The sequence below is a fragment of the Lytechinus variegatus genome, chromosome 9 (genome assembly GCF_018143015.1).
Source record: "Lytechinus variegatus isolate NC3 chromosome 9, Lvar_3.0, whole genome shotgun sequence".
In the NCBI taxonomy this organism is placed as follows: domain Eukaryota; kingdom Metazoa; phylum Echinodermata; class Echinoidea; order Temnopleuroida; family Toxopneustidae; genus Lytechinus; species Lytechinus variegatus.
Window position 1 is genome coordinate 17,005,842 of NC_054748.1, and position 25,808 is coordinate 17,031,649.

Genomic DNA, 25,808 nt, shown 5'->3' on the forward strand with positions numbered 1-25,808 from the left:
AATCAACAACGCAGTGGAGGTGCATGTATCAACTCAGTAAAGCAGTGCTTGTGTCAAGTGCACGGTGCACCGTGACATATAATAAAGACATAAATCACACACACAAAAAAAACTTATCCATACAAAGTACATTACGTATGTAACAAGGGAAAAAACAAAATACAAAGCAGATCAGTGCAACTCCATATACATTGTATCAAATGAAATAGTAAATAAATCGTGAAATCAATCAAACCACAACTGTCTGTAACTAAAGCATATCTCTCAATTTAGGGACTGGATGTAAGTTTTTTCGTAAGTTTTGTCTTAAAACAATTCAAAGATGGTGCGTTTCCGATATGTTTTACCTTTTTTTAACCTATAACATGAGAACATGTCCTGTGCCCTGGCAAATGAATTAATGAAGAAGTGTATGTATTGTATAACGAGAGAGAAAAATGAACAGGCATAAAGCTGATTGATACACTTATAAATAAAGAAAATAAAAATTGTGTGAACACTCCCTAATTGAAGAAGAAGATGAGATGAAGTTTAGTCAATGATGGATGAGGCCAAATGGGAGTTGGATAAGTGAGGCCTAGCTAGATGGTAATAAAGGGTTTCCTTAATGATGCAATGTTTTGAAGAGTCTTTGTTTTTGCCATTTAGGCAGTGGGCCACTGTGATTACTCCAGAATTGTGACCCTCTCCTTCTTTTATAGAAAGGAGAAGTTCGTTCTGGCATCAATCTGGTGTTGATAAAAGTATCTAGAAATATTTTGGTGAAAGTTTGAAGAAAATTAACAAAAGTGATGAGAGCGTTCTTCTTTCATAGAAAGGAGAAGTTTGTTCTTGCATCAATGTGGTGTTGATGAAAGTAGAAAAGCTAGAATCATGGTAGGAAATGTTTTAAAAAAAATATTTAAGGGCTAGCTTTTTTCCACAAAGGGGTGACTTCAGAATTTGGGGGGCTATCTCTTTCATTTGAAGGGCTACTTTTTAGGGGTAACAAGCAATTATGCAGTAAAAGCATATATTCTGCTGTAGTTAGAATATTGATTTACCACATAATCTTGTTTGTGACTGATCCTGAGGCTACTCCACATGTACATGTAGAAAGAATGCGTGTCCCAAAACATACATTTTGGGGAAATTTAGGGGTGAATTGTGTGGTCCTGAGGGCGAAATGGCGCGTTACCATCGTGTATCTCATATGCTGGCTAGAAATATTTTGTTTGAAAGAAAATGAATCAAAATGATTAGAGCTTTCATTTTGTGAAGTCATGCAATTAAAGAGCAGCTCCTCAGTGTAATAAGAATTTCGGTAAGCGCCACTTTCTAAAATAAATTCATAGTTATTTGCGATAATCAGTGGCATACACAGGATTTTTGGAAAGGGGGGGGGGGTTCAAGCAGAATAAAAAGTTTACAACCAAAAAAAAAGGTCTTCACCCAAAATTTGACTTTGTTTCTAAGTTGTTTCGTAACCCCCTCCCCCCGATAAAAAAAGGTCTTTAACACAAATTGGAGCTCTTACATCATTTCTACCCCTGATTACACTTATAATTCTACACCTTGCACCACAGATAACCTGGGGCGGTATTCTGAACATTGTCTTTTCTCTATATTTTATCTCATCTCAGAGATATGACAAAATCGGTATTCTGGTGGATGTCATAACTATTGTCACAAAAATTGTAATAAATTTTGTCTCTTCTCTTTAGCGCGCACCAAAAATATGCGGCTTAAAATGCGCGTAATCCTTGTACACAAGCAAAAGATATGACAAAAGTTATGACAGGGGGGTAGCAGTCATAAATTTTGTCATATCTTTTAGTACCAAATATCCCGATACCCTGCCGACTGAATGTCAAGCAAATAATTATATTATTTAGATTAGATTGTGGTATTAGTTTCACTCATCTTCCATGACAATTTTCAAAGTTATTTTTTCATGCTACAATTAGTTAGGCCCTACATATTTATTCCTCCTTTTTTTCTCTGTTTTCCTTACTTTCCTACTTCTCTATAATCCTTCACAGCTCCGTCTCTCTTTGTAATCAAGCGCATCAATATACGCGTAGTTGCGCGATGCCAGCAACTGTTTTGGCGATACGCCCTACCTGCCAAAGGGCTTTCCTATTGGCTAGAAGGGCTCCAACTGGGAACTAATGATGATTTTGATTGGTTTGCTTCCAAAAAGATGGGTGGGAACTTTGAGAGATATGACAGGGAAAAGACAATGTTCAGAATACCGATTTGTGACAATCATAGCGGTGTCACATCTCGGAGAGAAATGACAAAATTTATGACAAAAGTTATGACAAAGTTACAGAATACCACCCCAGGGTATTAACATTGACACCATTTGGTGTCCTTATAGAGGACTTCTGACTAAGGTGTTAGAATTACACCCCGGAGGTGATCATAGCACCACACAGTGTTAAAGTAACAATGAAAGGTGTTGTAATATTACCCAACACCTCTGAAAACCAGTGGCCCGTATTCTGAAGTCGGGTTTAACTTAAACTCAGGTTTAAAGTTGTGGTTTAAGTATGGAGAGCCAATTGGAGCATAAATCCCTAACAGTAAACATTCAGTTTATTAACTCATATGACACCCAAATTGTTCATAATTGTCTGGGAATGATAACTGAAGTATTTTCTTCATTATGAAAGCAAAAGGAAAAAAAATATTACACATAAGAAATATAAAATATAAACTTAATTTTTGATTTCTTGGCTTCCCATAATTTTAGTACAGAGTTAGACCGTGGTCTAAGTTAAACCTGACTTCAGAATACGGGCCAGAGCGTGAAAATCACCTTTTGGTGTGTCTAGAGTCTAGACTACACACTGAGGTGTTAAAATTATACCTTAGAGATGATCACAGCAACAAGCAGTGTTACAGTACTTGACAACTTAAGGTGTTGAACCAACACCACAAATTTATTAAACACCAGAGTAAAAAGGTCTGTTATGTTGGTCATTTGAACACCACAGCTCTTGCTGCGTGCTAGAATCTTTGAGCGTTGATCGGCATTTAGTATCCCATATCAGACAGCTACATGTATTCTCGTGTGTTCTATATTCATTTTGATTTATGACTGTCGAGCCTTATTGCAGTGCTTACGTGACAATGCAACAATTTCTTCTCCCATACGAACTGGTCACGTACCCCAGTTGCCATGGATACCTTAGATTCTAGGGACTGTCCCTTCTACATTACATAAATGTTTACTGTATGCTCTATCGTGTATGCCATCAATGGACATTGAGATGGAGGTGGCATCTAAGTATTCACTTTGGCATTTTAAGAGGATTATAAAACTCCAGCATAACATCAACAGTTTCTCCTAATGGCCTTAAATGTTTTATACCTCTGAATTAAGTATTGCTTCTTTTTTTTCTTGTCTTAAAGAATTTTTTTTTAAAAGATGTCAGTCCTTTCCAATATAAAATGATGAAGACTAGCTATCTGCTCTCAAAGTTCTTAAATCAGAGAGAGTAATGCAATTCAAAATTTTTTCAATTCAATTTATTTATTAAACCATCATCAGATACAAATGATTATATAAATAATATAAGTAATCATATAAATACTAAATATAACAATAGAATGATGATTTGGTGACCCCAGAGAAAGCAGAGCTTATAAAAAGGGGCCACCGAGTTAAAATGTACACTGAAAATATATACAACAAATAATAATTATACTACACCGATATAGCCATAAAAAAAAGGGAAGGGGGGGGACTTTCAATGAGATAAAAACAAATAATTGAAAGTTTTTTAAGCACATGTTAATAATTTTCTGATTTCTGATAAGTCTATTGAACCTAGAAAGAGTTGAACTGGGTTTTATGTCAGAGGGGAGGTTATTCCATAACTCAGGAAAACAAGTTTTTAAGGAATTGAAAGACATAGTTGATCGAGATCAGGGTAGATGAATTGATTGCTTTGGCGAGTAAAATAAGGGTAAGGGTGTATTGTAGACTTTGGGACAAAAATGTCATTGAAAAGAGGTGGCAAGATTTTAGTATAAAATTTATACATAAATACAAGAGAATTAAATGATATCAAGTCCTGTAATGGCATTATGTTCAGTTGAGAAAATAGAGGCTTTCTATGAGTGCGGTAGGGAGCGTTTGAAATAATGCTAACTACTTTTTTTTGTAAAATACGTAGTTTATCTGAAGTGTGATTTGAAGGTGTAGCCCCAGACAACATTGCAATAATTCATATGGGGTAGTATGATGCTATTATATAAAGTAATCAAAATTGATTTAGGAACATAATGTCGTAACTTGGACAGAACTCCAATGGAATAATGGGTCTTGATCTTTGTACTAATAGAAATAATATGAGATTTCCAGTGGAATGGTGAAGTTTATAATTTTGACAGTCCGAAATAAGGTTCGCTGTTCCGAAAGTTCGTTAATCCGAAAACGAACTTGAGGTTCGAGGTTCGTAATTCTGAAGGTTCGTTAGTCCGAAAACGAAATAAGGTTTGTTAATCATTACGTTTCTGACTAACGAACCTTCGGAATTACGAACCTCATTTCGTTTTCGGACTTACAAACCTTCGGAAATATGAACCTTCGGAATAACGAATCTTCGGAATATCCGAACCTTCAGAATAACAAAGCTTCCGAATTAAGAATGTATGCGGTTTTCTACTTATTTTTTGAAGCTCTCATTACATTTCTTCTGCATTCAATCAAGTACTTGTATTGTTGATCAATTTCAAAATTTGATAATTTTAAATCTTCACTGTGCCTTTTGAACTCAATAAAAATCTCAAAATTCAGTTTGGCCCACAGGTCAATTGTTGGTTTGGGGGTGGCAGCTAGGTTACACATTTGCATGTACATTTAAAAGCAATCGTGCTCAAATATACAACTCTTCACTCATTCTTTTTTCCAGCGTTTTCATGAAGCCCATCCTGATCAACGATTTTGAAGCCGTTGCCATGGAAACTGAGCAACGTAACAGTGTAGCATCGTCAATGGGTAACATAGACCAGCTGAACCTGGTCATCCCTGAAGAACTTCCATCGCCCCTCTACTCTTTGGAGGATATTCCCGATGTCGACCTTACATTTCCAGGTATTACAGTAGGCCTATTTATAAAGGGGGGCGAATTGACGAACGGGCTTCTTATATTGACTGTGTTATGCACATACATAATTGTTGTTGTTGTTTTAGCTTATACAGCGTGTAATCATTCAGCAGTGAATATTCGCGCCAGAAATCGCTACCTTTAGTCTTAAATATAATTTCCAAGGTCATGGGTGGCCAACTGTGTGTGTGTGGCCTCTTGTTGACTCTGTGTTTTACAGGTAAATAACTATAAATTTCAAGGTCGTTGGTAAATTATGAGAAGTTTCTAAACCTAGCGAGCAGTGACTGTAAGGCCCGAGTGCCATGTCCTCGCCTGTTAAACCAGACCATGCTGCACATGCTCCTACATGTGCATGTATTTAGGGCAAGTCCAAGAATTCGCGCGTTACGTATGAGACATTTCAGAGGCTTTAATGACCTGAAAAATAGTGTTACATGACTTTGATTAGAATGAATACCCTCCTGATGGTAAACATCTAGGAGTAGAATAATCATGCAAAAAATTGTGACATATGACCTTGACCTTGATGGAATGAAACTTCAATTAACATGATGAGAAAATCAAAAAGATTTTATATTTCATATAATAAAATACAAAAGAAATAGTGAGTGAGTGATGTCATCAGTTCCCTCATTTACATACCGACTGAGAGGTGCATATAACTGTTTTGTGAAATGAAGCGAAACTTTATTTTACATCCGATTTTGATAAAATTTTCAGTGTTATGCTTGTTGAATTTTTCTCTTTTTGTTCAAATCAAGTTTTTTGTTGGAGTGGACTTGTCCTTTAAGGACAGAACAAGTTCTTGTAATGTAACAGGTACTCTGATGATGTGGTCGGTCTGAATACAGCTACTGTAATGAGTAACATGAAAAATAAAGGATTAAAAATACCATAAATAATATGATAATGTGTAATTTTCAATACATTATTTATAACTACCTGAAGTCGTGTTTGACTCAAACTTTTGACCTTTGGCAAGCATATGTTAAGGTCAAACTGAGGCTTCAGACTATGCCTTGACTTGAGAGGAGGCTAGAATATTTGGCAACAATGAATTTGATACAGAAGAGACATAGCAGGTTGAAGAGACATCTAGGTTTCAGACTACCTCAAATTTAGTCAGTTTCAGGCATTTTTTGCCAATTTGAAAGCAAATTACGCCGAATATCCTCAAAAGAAAATGGCAAGTACAGTAGGTACTTTTCAATGTTGCAAGAACTTTCCCTGGGATTTTACCATGCCAGTCACAGGTTTTTTTTTTTTTTTTAGTGTGAAAGCAAATTACAAGAACTTTCTTTAAAAGCCCTGCTTGTAGTTGGGCATGGGTGCTGTGGGCGGCTGTTGAGCTAGCGATTTTGAATCTTGCGCCTTGCATGCTAATTATCAGACCATACTGCACATGCTTGTAAACTCCAAGAACTTTTCTGCGAAGGGTACGTTTCGGGGTGATGTGAATGCAGGAATAATTATCAGGTAAGTTAACAGGGATTATTGTGGTTGAGGCGGTTTGAAACCACCTATTATGGTTTGTTTACGGGATTAGTGTTATGAAACACATGAATCACGCATGCTTGGTTCATGGAGCTGTATATAGTTCATTCTAGCTCCATGGATCATGTTTAAAGACTTGTGGTCAACATTTCCTTGGAGGCAGTTTGTTTTATAACAGCTGTGAATTGTGAATCATTTTTTATATGCTGAACATGCATGCTATGTACTTGCTTTAAAGGGGCACTGATCGAATGACTGAACTCGAATCAATCTCCTGTGATAGCTCGACATGTAGACCTGTAAGTGTACATCAAGATAGACTTGATCACATGAAGATCAGGGGTTAAAAAAAGGTCACGTCCACTCCAGAAAAATGTTGAAAGAATAAATAAAGAAAAATCGAACTACATGTAGCATAATGCCGAAAATTTTATCAAAATCGGATGTAAGATATATAAAGAAAGTTATGACATAAGTCTATTTAAAGTTTCGTTTATTTTTCACAAAAAAGTGATATACACAATTCAGTGACATGCAAATGAGAAAGTCGATGAAGTCCTTCACTCACTATTGCTTTTGTTTTTATTGTGTGAATCATACAATATTTTATTTTTTTACAGATCTATTCGACAATAAGGACCAACTTTATAATATCAAAGCAATGCAAATTCGACATGTTCGGGGAGGAATCAATCAATCATAGTTACTTTCACTTGACGATCAGCATATAATTGGAATTGTTATGTAATAAAATACAAAAGAAATAGTGATTGGTTGATGTCATCAGTCGCCTTATTTGAATACCGACCAGGATGTGTGTATAACTGTTTTGTGAAATTAAGCAAAACTTAAAAATGTCATAACTTTCTTGTTCTACATCCTATTTTGATGAAATTTTCAGTGTTATGCTTGTCGCATTTATCTCTTATTCAAATCCACTTTTTATTGAGGTTGTCCTTTAATGAATCTCATTTGATTGATACATGTAGATCTATACTGAAAGAACACAAATTACTGGAAACAATTAATTCACACATTTTTCCTTGGCAAAGGAATATAATGGTATGGATTAATTGTAGGCCTAAGGATGTATAGAGGAATCTATCCATTATTGTAGTTGGGACGGGTCCACAATAGGCGGTGCTGCACCATCCCGAGTTTGGTCAATCTCCAGATTTTAGCCCGATCAGCCCTCTTCGCGATTAATCTCGAGATTCAAGAAACCCCGTCTCCACCATCGCAAGAAGAGTGATTCTTGCTCGAGCGAGGCAACAAGCCCGATATTCCGAGCATGCGCACTTTCGATCTTGGAGTTTCAACGGCCCGCGCTTTTGAATAACTTCCCGCACCCGCGATATACAATCAAGTACATGTACTCTTTTCACTAGCACTTTCGCCGAATTCGACCGCTGTTATGCAACAATATCCTCTCAGCTCAGCCGCGCTATAATTATAAGCGAGTGAAGTACTCTTCGTTTAATATGATGGCGGAGGAGGCAACGACAGAGGGGGAGAGAGAGAGAGAGGAGGAAAGAAATGCTATTTGCTCACATTTTTACGAAGGAATAAGACGACACTGCTGTCAGTATTGTTATTGAATATTGACTATGACCATCGTCGATAATGAGCGCCTCCCCCATCGGTCTGGTCTCTCCCAAAATCCATTCACTGGGCCGGGGGCTGGGGGGGGGAGACACCATCGTTGCTGATTGGGGAATTGATGAACGCTATTCGCGATAAAGTTAAAGATAAAGACTTTCGCATGCGTTCGGTACAATCGCGATGTGTTTATGTTTTGACCAAGGCAGAAATGGAACGCGAATTGCATTATGGACTGAAGGTCATGAATAAATTAACCCGAGTCCAAACCCGAGTGCGTCTGCACCTACGAATTAGCGGGATAATTCGTAAATAGTGCGCTATTTTGCAAATAAACCGGAGTTGACTTGGGATTGCAATCTCGAAATTAATCCTAAGAACTAGCGCGATAATTGTGTCTGCATTACAAACAATCTCGAGATTTTTCAGATCGGGATAATTTGCCGGATCAGAAATAGCGTGCTAATTTGAAAACTCGGGATGGTGCAGACGGCCCTAATGCAAATTTTTCTCACAAAGTTTTTCTGTCGGTGACAAAGTTTCTGCTTGATTCTCAAATGAAAACTTGATATTTTCTTGTAAGTTACAAATGATGACGGGCATGATTAGGTGAAGCTTTGATAAATCTCGACAATATAGTTTATATTCCTTCCCATCTTTAAAAAATGTAGCCATTATATACAGTATTCTTAAATCTTCAAACCATGATAGCTGACAAGTGCTTTACATACTATATAAAAAATGATTTTAAAGAGAAATGCCAGTAGTTGCAGTAAACACTAATTTCATGAGAAAGTCTGTAAAACAAGGCTTAATTGTCAGTATATCATCGAGGATCTAGATCTATCTGGTACAGTTACATAAACTGAACTTTGTGAAATCTTGAAATCTACGCTGAAAAATGTTTACACTGAAGATCACCAACACAGATAGGCACACGTGGGACAGTGTATTGTTATTGCTGGAATAAAGACCCGACGGAAGTGAACGAATCGGCGCTTATTTTGCTTATTTCTCAGCAATTACACAATTTCTTCCAGAATCCCTTGGCACATATTTTTCATTCATACAAACAGACACCTGGGTGGTCATTATATTAGATTCTGTAAAAAGTCATTTTGAGATCGTTACCAATACTGGAATTTATCTTTAATCTTGTACGATTATTCAGATGTTGAAATTGTGTGTTATGCTATCAAGCAGGAATCCCTTGATAAAAGCACTATGCAGGCGAGGATCCAGGGGGCAGTGGCTGAAGGTGCACTAGCCCCCCTTAGGCTTTCAAAAAAGAAAAAAAAAAGACAAATTGAATATTGAAATCGACCCTTTTTTTTCTTGCTTGTTAATTTTTTGGCAGACAAATTATTGTCATTAAAGGACAAGTCCACCCCAACAAAAACTTGATTTGAATAAAAAGAGAAAAATTCAACAAGCATAACACTGAAAATATCATCAAAATCGGATGTAAAATGAGAAAGTTATGACATTTTAAAGTTTCGCTTCATAACACAAAACACATCTCAGGTGGTATGCAAATGAGGGAACTGATGACATCACTCACTCACTATTTCTTTTGTATTTTATTATATGAAATATGAAATATTCTGATTTTCTCGTCATTATCATGTGAAATGAAGTTTCATTCCTCCCTGAACACGTGGTATTCCATTATTTCAACATTTTGTGTTTCAGGCAAGGAGGTTTTAATCATAGAATTCGTAAAAATTGAAATATTGTATAATTCAAACAATAAAAAACAAAAGAAATAGTGAGTGAGTGACATCATTGACTCTCATTTGGATGTAACTGGCTCGTTAAACTATTTTGTTAAAAATAAACGAAACTTTGAAATGTCATAACTTTTTTATTTTACATCGGATTTTGATGAAATTTTCAGCTTTGTGCTTGTCTGATTTTTCTCTATTGATTCAAATCAACATTTTTCTTGGGTGGACTTGACCTTTAAATCTAGGTGACTTTTTTTTTGCTTGTCAAATTTCAAAGGGGTAAAATGTGGGCACATCCTTTTTGAAAAAAAAGCTGGATCCTGTAGCACCCCGTAAAATTTCAACTGTTGATCCGCTCCCGTTATGCCTCTTCTAAATGCAGCTGCTTTCTTGCATTCTCCTGTATTTTGTCATTGATGATAAAATAAATGAAATGGTGAAAGGCGCAAGTAGGACTCCTACTAGGAAGACGAGGAGGCTTTGAATTTTGAAAATTAGGGGGCTTGAACCATTTGAAAACTAAAACCCTCTTCCCACTGGCCACAAGCACCGCTACAGTAGCGGTAATTCTCAGACTTGCAATAGACTAGCCCGGGATAACCTCGCCTCGCAATAACCACGCAGCAATCTATCGCTTACGCAAGCCATAGTAATAGCAGCGGGACAGCCCCGCCACTGTCGCGGTGTTCCTTCAGTGTGAAGGCACACAGTGGTTAGGACATTCGTCTTTCAATCTGAAGGACATGAGTTTGATTTCCCGCCCTCAAGTATTTCCGGTGCCAGGACCGGGCGTATTAGAGTTGGGTCACTTGTGGGGTCACAAGCCTTTACTGTTTTGTTATGGAGCTGATTTATCCCAGCACCGTCCTGGGATAACTTCTCTACTGTGAATGCATTGATAACGGGTTTATAGTGGTGTCACCATCTTGTGACAGCACGGGCATGAAATTTGAAAACCAGTATGAGAGGGGTATAAAAGTAATGGATTTGATCTACATGCAATTGGGACGTTGATGAGAGTAGGGTTTCCGCAATGATTGATGTGGACAATGATATGATGATCCAGGGATGAAATTCTTAATTCCACAATTATAAATCATAAAGTGGGTTGTTTGTGGATCTTTGCATATTTTGTAAAGTGTAGGAGGAAAGATGTAATCCCTTGTCACGTTGTATGAAGTGTATTTTAGATCAAAATAAAATGCCTCTGAATATTCCACTCACTTTTCTTGATTTATCCGATTCAAGATAGATTTATTGGAAACTATCAAACTAGTAGGATAATTTATTCATTGGGTATTTTCCTTTTAGCGCCTTTTGAGTTATAGGTCTTTTTTGTCTCACATGCATAGCAGAACGAGGCTATACATGTAGGCGCAGCTTTTCCGATGGCGGCGGCGTCGTCAACATTGGAATCTTAACCAAAGTTTGGTTCATGAAATCTCATAACTTTAATTGGAAGTACACATGGAAGTATTTCATGGAATTTAGACATGAGGGTAATGAAGTGTCACTGAACATTCTGCCTGAGATTGAGATCACATGACGAAGGTCAAAGGTCATTTAGGCTCAATGAACTTAGACCATGTTGTGGAAATCAACTTGGAAATCTTAAACAGACATGAAACCTTTGGAACAAATAGGCTTGTGTGAAAACAGAAAAATCAAAGAAACAGATCAACGAACGTTTGAGAAAAATCGGACAAATAGTGAGAAAGTTATGAGCATTTGAATATTGCAATCACTAATGCTATGGAGATCCTCACATTGGCAATGAGACAAGGATGTGTGATGTCACTGATGAACAACTTTCCCTTTGGTGGACTATAAGATACCCTCAAAATGTCTCTTTATGCTTTTTCTTATGATGATACAAACTCTTTATCCATGATGTATTCTTAAAAAATATGTATTACATGCCCTCATGTAGAAAGAACAGTATGATTTATGGATCGATGTGATAAAAGAGGCAATTCAAGTGAAATATATACTAAAGTAATGGGGAGAGTTGTTCACAAGTGACATCACACATCTTTGTCGCATTGCCAATTTGCTATCTCCATAGCATTAGTGATCGCAATATTCAAATGGTCATAACTTTTTCATCATTTGTCCAATTTTTCTCAAACTTTTGTTGATCTGTTTCTGTGATTTTTCTGTTTTCACACAAGCTATCTTGTTCCAATGGTTTCATTCTCCTTTAACTAAGGTTAAGTTTTTGAAATGTCAAAACTTTGAAAGTACCAGTATATGGAACTACATGTAGATTAAAATAATAAAGTATAATTGAACATTCTTAATGAGTTTCAGTTCACATGACCAAGGTCAAAACTCAAAAGTCATTTCAGGTCAATTAACCTAAGCTACATGTATGTTGGGGAAGTTTTTTATGCCATCGTAACTTTGAAAGTTAATGGATCTACTAAAGGGTAGGCCTAATCAAAACTCAAACATGAAATCTAGTTACAAAATGTGAAGTAGGCCTACATTCTAAATTAAGTGTACAGATAGCTACTCTAACTCTATCAAAATTAGAATTAAAATATCAAAACAGGGACTTGATTTTATTCAATTCAGTGGCCCCCAAAATGCCACATTCAATGAGTAACACATTCATTTATTAAATGCTACTGCACTTTTGTATTACACGTTAGAGGATACTCAAGTATCATAGGTGACCCTTAAATTACCAGCAAAGCTACATGAAAGACAGGCTTTCAAGAGGAAGTTCATCTTGGGAAAAACTTATATAACTTAAAAATAGAAAAAAATAATAAAAAATATTGATGAAAGTGAAACGATGAAGAAAGTTATTAGAATTTTTAAATCTATGTTATGTTGTGTAATATAGAATACATGAATTTCATTTTTTTTTTATAAAGGGGAAGTTTACCCTGAAGAAAAGTTTGTTGTAAAAATAGACAAGAATATGAAAGATATTGGCGAATATTTGAGGAAAATCCATTGATAGATTTAGAAAGTTATTTTACATGTAATTTTAAGGTTTGAATTTGTGACGTCATAACTGAGCAGCTGCCCCATGTGTTATGTAATATATGGGAATGTAAATTTTTCAATGGTTAGTAATATTTAGGAACGGCCGAATGGGTGAAGAATCATACTGTATCTTTATGTCTATTGATATACTGAAGGTACAACTAAACCATTTTCAATTTTCTGAGAAAATTGATTTTTTACCTTATGATATTGAATTGAATTGAATTTATTTTCATACTTCACAAGATAACAAAATAATAACATAATACAAGAAGTAGATTTGATTACATAGAAAATACAAGGATAATGGCAGTAAATAAAGTGAAATATGAAGGAACCTGCATGAAAAGCAGAGCTTGTAATGTCTGCAGGTTCCTTAAAGTAATTATGAAGTTCGTAAGGAGATCGGACACTAAAGAAAAATTAGACTACAAAGGAAAGGCCAAAGATTAGCACAAAATCACAGGGTAAAGAATTAGAGGAAAAGTGGACAATGTGAAATATAGGAGGGGGATGAGTGAAGAATGAAAAAAAAATAAAAAACTATACCACATTATACCTTTAAAAAGGTACAAATCAAATACCTATATATATAGTCCAGTCAATCTAGCCAGAATAGGGGGGTGACCCGCCACTAATTGCAACACTTGATTTTCCACTGCAATGCTTTCCATGAAGGTCCCCTTAACAACATACTAAAAGTCCCAAAAAATCCAAGCAGTGGAAATTTATGAAATTTGCATATTATGCAAATTAGCCATAAAAATTTAGAAAAATAAGGAAAATAGTCCAAAAATTACAAATTAAGTGTCCAAAACAATTTAATTTGAGCGAAAAGTAATGATAAATAACTGTATTCAATGTTTTTATTCAAAAGCGCCAGCGAATCTACCTAATTTGCATATTATGCAAATAAGCATCCTTATATGGAAAAAATGTCAAGATATTGTGATTGTTCTCATATAGACTGCTTGAAAACATTTCATTTATGTAGACATTTTTTGTTTTTGTTTTGGACACTTGCTACTATCACTACAATTCATCACAATGCCTGAAAATTAATTTGCATATTATGCAAATTAGCCATTAAAAATAGAAAATAGGGAAAATAACACAAATATTATAAATTAAATGTCAAAAGCAAGCAATTTGAACAAACTTTCACGATGAATAAATAAGTACAATGTTTTTATTTTAAAAAGCTAGCCAATCTGCCTCATTTGCATATTATGCAAATAAGTATCCATATATGGAAAATGTCAAGAAAATTTGATTTTCTCACATTGACTGTTGTTCAAATCAATATGCTGCTATCACTAAGCATGCATATTTATCCTAATATAGGTAAAATACTGCAAATGTGTTCTTCACATCCTAAAGCCATTTTGTTAGTCTGACAAGATGATGGGATTGGCATGAACAAAGCACAGTATTTGAAATTGGTGAGTAGTTTGTTAGAGCTGACGTCCGTTTCTTATATGGATGGGAACGACAGAAGGAAGGCCAAGAAAAGCAAACTTATGGCAGGTGAGATCTGATGAGTAGTCTCATTAAGAAGTGTAGCAGAGATTCCATCTGGCCTAGTAGCTTCATGCAGGTTGGTTTCTTTAACAATTTCTTCAGTAGTTTGGCTACACCCGCTTGACTAAAAAATATGTTTTCTGGCCATGTCTGGGTCAGAACAGGGTTCCAGGACTTGCAGAGCAGCGTCATCATCATCATGATCAGTGGTAAATACTAAGACTAATACTCAGTTGTCTTCCAATGTAGTCATAGCATGATAACATGATATTAAGGGCTTTCAACATGCTAGTTGTTACAGCCTGGATCATTGCCAATCCGGTCAACAAATGGTGTATTATAGGCTTGTCTAAAACCATTCTATGGTCCTAGTGTAGCAATTCTGAGCTTCACCAGATGCTTTAGGAGCTCAACATGCGCAAGCCTTCCTATAAAACTCTTCTTTCGACACAACTTATGTCCAGCGTCTATTAAATTGAGGCATCTTGTGTCGGAAGAAGACATGGGTAATGGTTTGGTTCTTGCCAAAGTCCTCTTGATTAACATTCAATCTCCTATGCTCGACTTGTCGGATTTCAGTACAGAGAGTTGTATGATTGTCCGAAGTACATATGCATGACACTATGAATGTCAGCATTCCTCCAGACTAACATCCTCAGTCGTACCATAATTTCTGACAGGTTTATTCCTCTGTATACTCACAGTATACCAATGAGTAACACAAAGTGGCAAACAAATCCTGGAATGGGTACACACTGTTTAATCATTGTTGGATGGTATTTGATGGGGATGTTAAGGGTGTTTCGTTATGTTGTGCCCTCTTGTTGGAAAGGCAATCATCTGGTTTAGTCCTTCATCTGATAACGTCTACTTGGTTGTTCATTGTCTCACTGAGGAATTTCCATTTGCCATAAATATCAGGAAATTGATATTATTTGCATACGATTTGCTTAGAAACTATAGCTACAATATTTGGAGATAGTTGCCATTCTTAGGACATTCATCAAAGAGGAAAGAACAGAAAATGGATGCTTCATCCTGAAGCAGCAACTGGATTCAGCAAGAACGTCTAATCATGATTCCTGTATCTGGGAAAGATGTCTATATACACTTTAAGCCTTTATCATGACTTTATGAATGGCTTTCATGTAGCTCGTATGGGCAAATGCTCATTGGTACTCTTATAAACCATGCCCAGAGATCTCGTGATTCGAGCAAGTACTCATATTCACCACCACAAGTGGTGTGCTACAAGGATCAAATATTCGAAGCTAACAAGCTTTTATTTGTACTGGGTGTGACATCTTGTGCTGATCACTTGACAATCAAGGAGAATGCTAGCGTGGACTATACTAGCAAGAAATGCAAAGACTCTACCAAGTCAAGGAGAGGGCAAGACTTGGATGAAGCGTTCAAGCATTCAAACAGTGGGACCCATGTAGAACTGACTCATCATTGCACAACATGAGTGGGGTATCTGCTCCGGTGGTAACTGCTCATGAAAAAAGTCAATATCAACCAAGCAAGGTCATCAAGGTTACACATAATCTACGTGGAATTTTAGAGGAAAATATCACAAGTTTCCTTTATTATTTATAACATGCCGGATGCTTATTTGCATAACATGTACATTCCACTTCAGATATAGATCCACAGAGGGGAGACCTTTGAAGGACCTTTCAAAGACCAAAAATTGGCAAGGTCTTAATTTATACAGCAGTCTCCAATATCACTGAAATTTGTCATCTCTGTTGTGGAATGACTCAGAAAGACCCCTCAAAGAACTCTGAAAGACACCTGTCCTATAGAGATCTTTCAATGGTCTTTCAGAGATGTTTATGCTTTAAGTGATCTTTCAAAATTCTTTCCATAGACTTTGCCTGATCTTTCATTTATCTTTCGATGATATTTCAATGATCTCTCATGACTCTTACAGTAATCTCCGTAAAAAGCTTGAGAGACTGCCGAAAGATCATAGAAAGACTAATAAGAACTTTGAAAGTTCATTGAAAGACCATTGAAAAGTCATCAAAAAATAATTTTACTGTAAGACCACTGAAAGACTGTTTTGAACCGTTTCAAAAACTTTGGGACTCAGGAGGAACATAAAGACCATTGAAAGGTCTATCAGGAATCGTGAAAGACATCGGAGATCTTTGAAAGTTCATTGAAAGACCCTTGAAAGATCAAGCAAGTTTTATCGTCTTATAGCAGTCTTTCAGAGGTCTTGTTCTCTGTTGAATGGGGTTTAACTGTTTGTGTGAGAAAAATCAAAATTTCTGGGGTTTTTTTCATACAAGGATGCTCATAATTATATATGCAAATGATGTAGATTTATTTACAATTTTTTTATTTGAAGAATTATTAAATTTGTAAAGATTACCATGAGCTTCCGTTCAATTTATATTGTTTTCTGCACTTGATTTCCAAATTTTTGATTATTTTCCTCATTTGCAAATTATTATGGCTAATTTGCATAAAATGCAAATTTTGTGATTTTCCTATGATTGTCTATTTAATGACTTAATATGGTATTACTTTCCTGTAAGGCATTTCCATATTCCAATTTCAATAGATAATCTACTTGCAATTTTTGAGGAATATGTCACCAGTGTGTTTTCTTGAATATTTATTACATGTTAGATACTTATTTGCATAATATGCAAATGACACTACAGACACTGAGCTTAATATTAATGTTTTCAACGTCCTTAGTGATAGCAGCATAGTAATTTCAACATTATTCAAATTTTCAAGCAGTCAATGAGAGAAAAATCACAATATCTTTACATTTTTTTCCATATATGGATGCTTATTTGCATATTATGCAAATGAGGTAGATTTGTTTGCATTTTTGATTAAAAACATTGATTAAAGTTATCTATCATAAATTTCCGCTCAAATAAATTAGTTTTGGACACTTAATTTGTAATTTTTGGACTATTTTCCTTATTTTTCTAACTTTTTATGGCTAATTTGCATAATATGCAAATTTCATAAATTTCCACACCTTGGATTTTTTGGGACTTTTAATATGTTGTTCAGGGGACCTTCCTGGAAAGCATTGCAGTGGAATATCAAGTGTTGCATTTAGTGGTGGGTCAAACCCTATATTGACTGGACTAATATTCAGCCAGTGCTTCTTAACGATGTCCATAACTGGACAAAAGAAATGATATCAGTTTACATTTAAACATACTTTTAATAGGGATAAACAGCTAGTTATTTCGTTTGGAAGATTATTCCAAAGCCTTGGTCCTTCAAATACAATTGTTCTTTGAGCAAACAACGTACGAGCATGTGGAAGGTGAAATGAGTCCCTTTGGGGGTAGGGTAAGAATGGATGAGGTTGTTTCTTTGAAAGAAGGAAGAAATGTGTACATGTAGGAAAGCTGCTCACACATGATGTTACAAATCTAATATTTTATAACTTATTTTATTCTTTGATGGATTTTGCTCAAACCTTCGGCGAAATTTTTTGTCAATTTTATGCTATTTTAGTTAAAATTAACTTTTTGTCAGGTGTTCCCCTTATATGGTTTATAGTAACTAAAAATGTTCTTCTGGGGTGTGGGGTGGGTATGAAATACAGTGTAATATACTGAAGGTACAATAAAACTTTACCTTTTTCATTTTTTAAGAAAATGACATTTCATTGATTTTTTTATGATACTTGGGAATCTGCTCGCATGTGACATCACAAATAACAAAAAGAATTCACTTTAATTAACTTTTGAGACCTTTGATGAGTTTCCTCAAATTTTCACCAATATTTGGTTATTTATTTCTGATATTTTTTATGATAAACTTTTTTGTCAGGGCGACCTTCCCCTTTAGAAGTTTCAAGATGTTTTTGTTCATACAGTATGTACCATGCGTCTCCCCATAAATCATTCATGGTCTCCAAGGTCTGGAGGCATGTTATATCCGGTTTTGATGAGCTGACTCGGTCGCCTATGTTTGCATCTTTTGGCTTGTTGAATCAACTTGAGAAAGCTGAATAGCCAACTTGCCAAGTAAATCCTGAGAGATGTTAGCCATGCCAAGAGAAGAGTGAAAGAAAGAGAGGAGACAGAAGGTCCGTCTTCACCAACCGAGTTTTCAAATTAGCGTGCTATTTCTGATCCTGCAAATTATCCCGATATGAACAATTTTGAGATTATTTTGAATGGAGACGCGATTATCGTGCTCAAGATTGCAATCGTTAGTCAACTTGGGATTATTTGCATAACAGCGCACTATTTTACGAATTATTTGCAGGTGGAGACACACTCAGGATTATTTATTCACGGCGTCAGACCATAATTTATCAATGCCTCATTCGAGCAGGAATCGCTTTTCTCGCGATGGTGGAGACGGGGGTTTCTTGAATCACAAGATTAATTGCGAAGAGGGCCGATCGGGCTAAAATCTCGAGATCGAGCAAACTCGGGCTGGTGCAGCACCGCCTAGAGAAATGGACGAGTGATATAGAAAGACCCTTCAGTTGGTTTCTCTCATGTACTATGCCTACTCATGCCAAAGATCTGATTTGCCCCGGGGTGGGGGGTATTCAAATTATAACATGATACCTACATACATGTGCCACATAAAAAAATGAAAATAGGGGGCTCTGGAACTTTAATAACTTCCTGGTCTTAAAATGGGGGCATCCAGACATTGCCTCCAAAGGGTCTGCTTCGGGTGGCGTAAATGCAGAGAATGCTTTATCTGATATAAGTACTGAACAAGTTCTTGTAATGTAACATGTACTCTGATGGTGTGGTTGGTCTGAATACAGCTACTGCAATGAGTAACATGAAAAATCAAGGATTAAAAATACCATAAATATTAATGTGGAATTTTCAATACAGTATTTAAAATTACCTAAAGTTGTGTTTGACTCAAAATTTTGACCTTTGGCAAGCATACATGAAGGTCAAACTGAGGCCTCAGACTCAGAGCTACCAAGTCTCACGCATTATGCGTGAGACTAGTACCCTTTTCATAAACCTTTCCTCCAATTAGCCGCCTAAGAGTAATGCGGATAATTCAATAAAAATTGCGTTCATAAACTCCGAAAATAAGCCGCATTATTTTTACGAGCGCCCGTCCTGAAAAAGGGGGATAATCGCCATGACAACTGGACACGCCCCCTCCGATGCGGTTGTGTTGGAAAAGGGTGACCTTGTGACCGCACCATGGCAATTATCCGCATAATTTGGAAATGCGTTCATAAACTCAAAATCTTGTCCCGATGCTGCTATTATGCGGATAATAGCAGCATCAGAGTAATGCGGATAACTCTTGTCCTCCTCCAATTTTACGACCAAATTATGCTGCTATTAGCCGCCTAATTCATTTTAATGGGGTTTATGAAAGGGGTATCAGGCATTTTGGACTCTTGTTTATCCCCTCAAATATCTGTCTCACGCAACTACATGTATCACAGCCTATCCCCATATAAATTGTACACAATGTCTGTGATCTCACTCAGATTCACGGAAAATCTCACGCATAGCTGGTCTTTGAACTTGGCATCTCTGCAGACTATGCCTTGACTTGAGAGGAGGCTAGAATTTGGCAACAATGAATTTGATACAGAAGAGACATAGCAGGTTTCAGACCACCTCAGATTTGGTCAATTACAGGTCTTCTTTTTATTTGCCAATTTGAAAGCAAATTACGCATAATATCCTCAAAAGAAAATTGCAAGTAGGTACTTGTCAACATTCAGGGTTGTGATAATTTTTTTTTTTTAAATGCAATGCCCTGGAAGAGCACTCATTCTGTGTTTCTGAGCGATGAACCAATCAGCGGTCTCCGAATAGCTGTGCAGATCTTTGGCTGTTCGCGGTTGGCAATTTTCCACTGTGCTACACAGAGTATGAGTGGGCACTCGAAAGAGAAAAAAAATTGAGGGTCTTTGGAATAAGAAAAAATAGGAATTTCTTGGGCTTTCTGAATTGGTGATGCCCTGTAGCCAAAAGTTAGATTGAAAACATACATTTACACTATGTAGCAACCCCCCCCCCCCCGGGCTTATTTGCCTACATGCATTTGTGTGGTGGGGTACGAGTGTAAGAGCAAAATAGCTTAAGCTTTACAGGTATATCCAATGTTACCCAGAAAGTAATGAAAGTAGTCCCCCCCTTAGAAAAAATCAAATCAGATCAAATAAATAATTAATAATAATGATTTTAAAAAAATAAATGAAATGAAAATGCAAATAAAATAAATAAATGAATAATAATCATAATTTTGTCTCTTGTCTCAGTTGGTTTTGAGAAGTTTTGAGAACCCTATTCCCTCTTGTTATACTTTGTCAGTGACTTTTTTCTATTGGCTAATTATCTTAAATTGGACTTTTATAAGCTTTATTGAACTCCTATTTGGAAAATTTCTTATTGTGTTTCCATTTGAACGTTACAGGCAGAGGCCCGTATTCTGAAGTCGGGGTTTTACTTAAGCTCAGGGTTAAAATTGTGGTTTAAGTATGGTTAGCCAATTGTTACATAAATCAATAACGGTAGAAATATCATATTCAGCACATTTGGCTCTCAAATCACTCATAATTGTCTGGGAAGTATAAATAGATGATTCTCTTCACCATCGATGAATCAGGAAAGAGCAAAGTAAACATGAGAAACATACAATACCATAATTTTAGCGCAGAGTTATACCATGGTCTATTAAAGTAAAACCTGACTTAAAAATACGGGCCAGTCTCTTAAGTTACAAACAATGTTTAACACAAATGTTGTGTATCCTGTTTTCAAACTTATCATATATATATATGAGTGGCATGATTGATAGGAGGTAATCTTTATGGGGTGTGGCTTTTTATTTCACCTTCAGTCTATTATTGACATTTAGGGGTTATTTTTTCATCGGGAGAGCAACTTTTTTTGCAATTAAGAAGCAATTATCTGGTAAAATAAACAAATGTCAGTCACTTTATGATATTGAATTATTGGTGTCAATGAAATTCTTTGTGGCAAATCTTTAATAGGGTGAAGTCCTAGTTTGTCACCCCAAAATGATTGTATTTGGGGCATTATAGGTGCGATTATATGGCCCTGATGAAGGACGTAATCGTCCCTAATTGTCCTCCTGTATTAACAATGCTGATGAGTGGTATCCACACTAGGGGATAAAACACGTACATGTACATGTTTATGTAAACGGATATGTCACATAAAGTTCAATGTTATGAAACTTCTGTTTTCTGAATCATAATGTATGGAAAATGAAAGAGAAAAAATGTCAAAAGAAGACAAATCAATACAAATAACCCGGGGGGGGGGGGCACTACTATTGACAAGTGGATACCATGCATGCGTGACAAAAAAACATGTAAAAAGGATCTCTTTTTCAAGATAATAAGGGTGTAAAAAAAACACCAAAATAATGAAAAGGTAAATATTTCACTACAAAATTTGCGAGGGTATAAAAAGAGTAAAATGCTTTTAATATAAATGTGATGTTTTTTGTTTGAAATAAATAAACTTGAACTTGAAATGTTCTTTTTGCCCCAACACTACATGTTTATAGGGTCCAATTTTAGTGGTATGTAGGGTGGTACTAAGCCCAATGAAAATAAAGGTCAAGCTGGCGTCCACAATTATGATACTATCGTATGTGTTTAGGGGGGTCAATTCGGGAATACTTGCTAATGGTGCCATTTTGTTTCCAATACTTGTTAAGGGTGGGGTTTCACATGCCAATACTCGTCAAGGGGTGCATTTTCAGAACATGGAAAATACTTGCTAGGGTGCTTTTTGAAACCCCATGGTACCGCATGGTATACACTCATCGATGGAAGTGCCCCCTCCCCCCCCCCTCCCGGGACAAATATCAATGTGGGCTTGTGCCATTCCTGAGTATTGCCATTTGACTTGAGCATTTTGAAAGTTAATCAATGTGTTAGTAGTATGGTATGAAAACCATGGGGGAGGGGGTGGGGGACCAGTCAAATATATTGCTGTACACATGCGTAACCAAAAAAACTTTAAAGGGATGTTTTTCAGTTGTGGACTCTGGCCGCATTTGCACTCATTTTAGGGTATCAAAAAACAACGATTGTCAAAAAGGGTGGTGTTGAAAGACTGGTCAATGGTCGAATGCAGGGTCAACCAAATTTAGGGTATTTATTTTCCAAAGCTTTTTTTTAAGACTAGCCAAACGTGTTTAGGGTAATAAATCACCTTGGAGGTCTCCCACATTTGAAAATGTATTATGTTGATATTTGTCTATTTTTTTTTATTCTGATATTTGTTTTAATGATTAAAAAAAAGAAATTCATCAGGTATTACATTGCTAGATTTGTAGTATTCTGGTGCACCAGGGGAATATGAATATCAATTTGGTGGGCTAATGATGTCATATCCCCACTTGTTGTTTTGTATTTTACTATATTGATTTTATTCTAAATTGTTCTACCAAAAGCTAAAACAGTTGGATTGACAACTGATTGATAGCATTAGTTATTTATTCCTGTAACTTATTTCATCATAATGGAGACATGCCATTTAATACAAATGAAACAATTAATTTCACGTAATAACATAAGAAAAAGGGAAGTGGGGATGTGACATCATGAGCCCACCTAATGAATATTTACATCAACGTGCATATAGCTATTTTCACAAAATATTGCCTAACTTTAAAATTCAGTAACTCTCATTTGTTATCCGATTTGAATGAAATTTGTAGCATTTTGCTCTGTGAATTTTACTCTGTGAATTTTACTCTATTTATTTAGATATAAATATGCTCGGCCTAGAGGTAAAGGTAAATGCTAGTTTTGGTAACGATATCAAAATGAGTTCGTACAGAATCCAATGAAATGACCACCAAAGTGTCTATATAAATAAAACGCATGTGCCAAAGGATTCTGGAAGAAATTGTGTAATTGCTGAGAAATAAGCACAGGATTCGGGTAGAGCGTCGGGCCCGACGCTCTAAGCTATAATTATACATTGTCCCACATGCGCTTATCTGTGTTGGGGATCTTCGGTGTGAACATTTTTCAGCGTAGATTTCAAGATTTCACAAAGTTCAGTTCATGTAACTGTACCAGATCTAGATCCTCAATGATATACTGACAATTAAGCCTTGTTTTACAGACTTTCTCATGAAATCAGTGTTTACTGCAACTACTTGAATTTCTCTTTAATGCCTATATCTGACTTTCATATTTTTCAGATGAAAGCTGCATTGATAGTTTCACAGACCCGACTACGACCACCGGCGAGAATGGTCGAGTGGGAGGGGGCTGTAACGCTGATGGGGTGTGTCTACCCTGTAAGGTCTGCGGTGACAAGTCCTCTGGTTTTCACTATGGCGTCATGGCCTGCGAGGGCTGTAAGGTAATTATATCACTTTTATCATTTGACGAAAAATACTGAATAAAAGAATTAAGTCAGTCCCCCTACCCTAAGCATATCTATCTAAAAACAAGGAAAACATACTGATTTGAGTGCTAAATTTTCATGAATAGGAGAATGATTATGATTTATTCATAAATTTGCATGTTTAAATTTTAAGTTTCCAAAAGAAATCAACTATTCAAATTTGCTATAATTGTCTTTATGACCCACATGTACATGTCTATGGCATATAGGACCCCCAAATCATAAAGATGCACTGCATGTAAATGAAGAAAGAGCGTGTGTTGATTTTTTAATCATAGGCATTTTTAGAATCTTATATGTAGCACATACACCAACAAACCTAAACTAGACAAATCACGTTTACCTGACCAATCAAAACTTATATCTGACTGATCAAAACCTATACCTACCACACCAGTCGAAACCTAACTGATCACAGCCTATAGCAAACTGATAAAACCTTTACCAGACCACCTACACCTATACCAGAATGATCAAAACCTATACCAAATCAATCAAAATATACCAGACCGATTAAAACCTATTGCAGACTGATCAAAACCTTTACCAGACTGACCAAAACCGGTACCAGTGCAGACTGATCAAAACCTATACCAGATTGATCAAAACCGGTACCAGACTGATCAAAACCTATACCAGACTGAACAAAACCTATACCAGACTAATCAAAACCTATACCAGACTGATCAAAACCTATACCAGACTGATCAAAACCTATACCAGACTGATCAAAACCTATACCAGACTAATCAAAACCGCTACCAGACTGATCAAAACCTATACCAGACTGATCAAAACCTATACCAGACTGATCAAAACCTATACCAGACTGATCAAAACCTATACCTGACTGATCAAAAACCTAAACCAGACTAAGCAAAACATATACCAGCCTGATCAAAACCTGTACCAGACTGATCAAAACATATACCAGCCTGATCAAAACCTATACCAGACTGATAAAAACCTATACCAGACTGATAAAAAACCTATACCTGACTGATCAAAAACCTAAACCAGACTGATCAAAACATATACCAGCCTGATAAACACCTATACCAGACTGATCAAAACCTGTACCAGACTGATCAAAACATAAACCAGACTAAGCAAAACATATACCATCCTGATAAACACCTATACCAGACTGATCAAAACATATACCAGCCTGATCAAAACCTATACCAGACTGATCAAAACCTATACCAGACTGATCAAAACCTATACCAGACTGATCAAAACCTGTACCAGACTGATCAAAACCTATACCAGACTGATCAACACCTATACCAGACTGATCAACACCTATACCAGACTGATCAACACCTATACCAGACTGATCAACACCTATACCAGACTGATCAAAACCTATACCAGACTGATCAAAACCTATACCAGACTGATCAAAACCTATACCAGACTGATCAACACATATACCAGACTGATCAAAACCTGTACCAGACTGATCAAAACCTATACCAGACTAATCAAAACCTATACCAGACTGATCAAAACATATACCAGCCTGATCAAAACCTATAACAGACTGATCAAAACATATACCAGACTGATAAAAACCTATACCAGACTGATAAAAACCTGTACCAGACTAATCAAAACCTATACCAGACTGATCAACACCTATACCAGACTGATCAACACCTATACCAGACTGATCAACACCTATACCAGACTGATCAACACCTATACCAGACTGATCAAAACCTGTACCAGACTGATCAAAACCTATACCAGACTGATCAAAACCTATACCAGACTGATCAAAACCTATACCAGACTGATCAAAACCTGTACCAGACTAATCAAAACCGCTACCAGACTGAACAAAACCTATACCAGACTGATCAACACCTATACCAGACTGATCAACACCTATACCAGACTGATCAACACCTATACCAGACTGATCAAAACCTGTACCAGACTGATCAAAACCTATACCAGACTGATCA

The 25,808-nt window shown here is 36.3% G+C and overlaps 1 protein-coding gene across 1 annotated transcript in view; it reads left to right on the forward strand.

The window, feature by feature from the left end:
* Window positions 1-4,880: 4,880 nt before the first annotated feature.
* The window catches only part of LOC121421411 (nuclear receptor subfamily 1 group D member 2-like), a 31,268-nt gene continuing 10,340 nt past the window's right edge, over window positions 4,881-25,808 (forward strand). Inside the window, exons 1-2 of the mRNA XM_041616108.1 lie at window positions 4,881-5,086; window positions 23,627-23,790. Of these exons, the coding sequence (XP_041472042.1) occupies window positions 4,912-5,086; window positions 23,627-23,790 (339 nt within the window). The 5' untranslated portion in view covers window positions 4,881-4,911. The remainder of the gene's footprint in view (window positions 5,087-23,626; window positions 23,791-25,808) is intronic.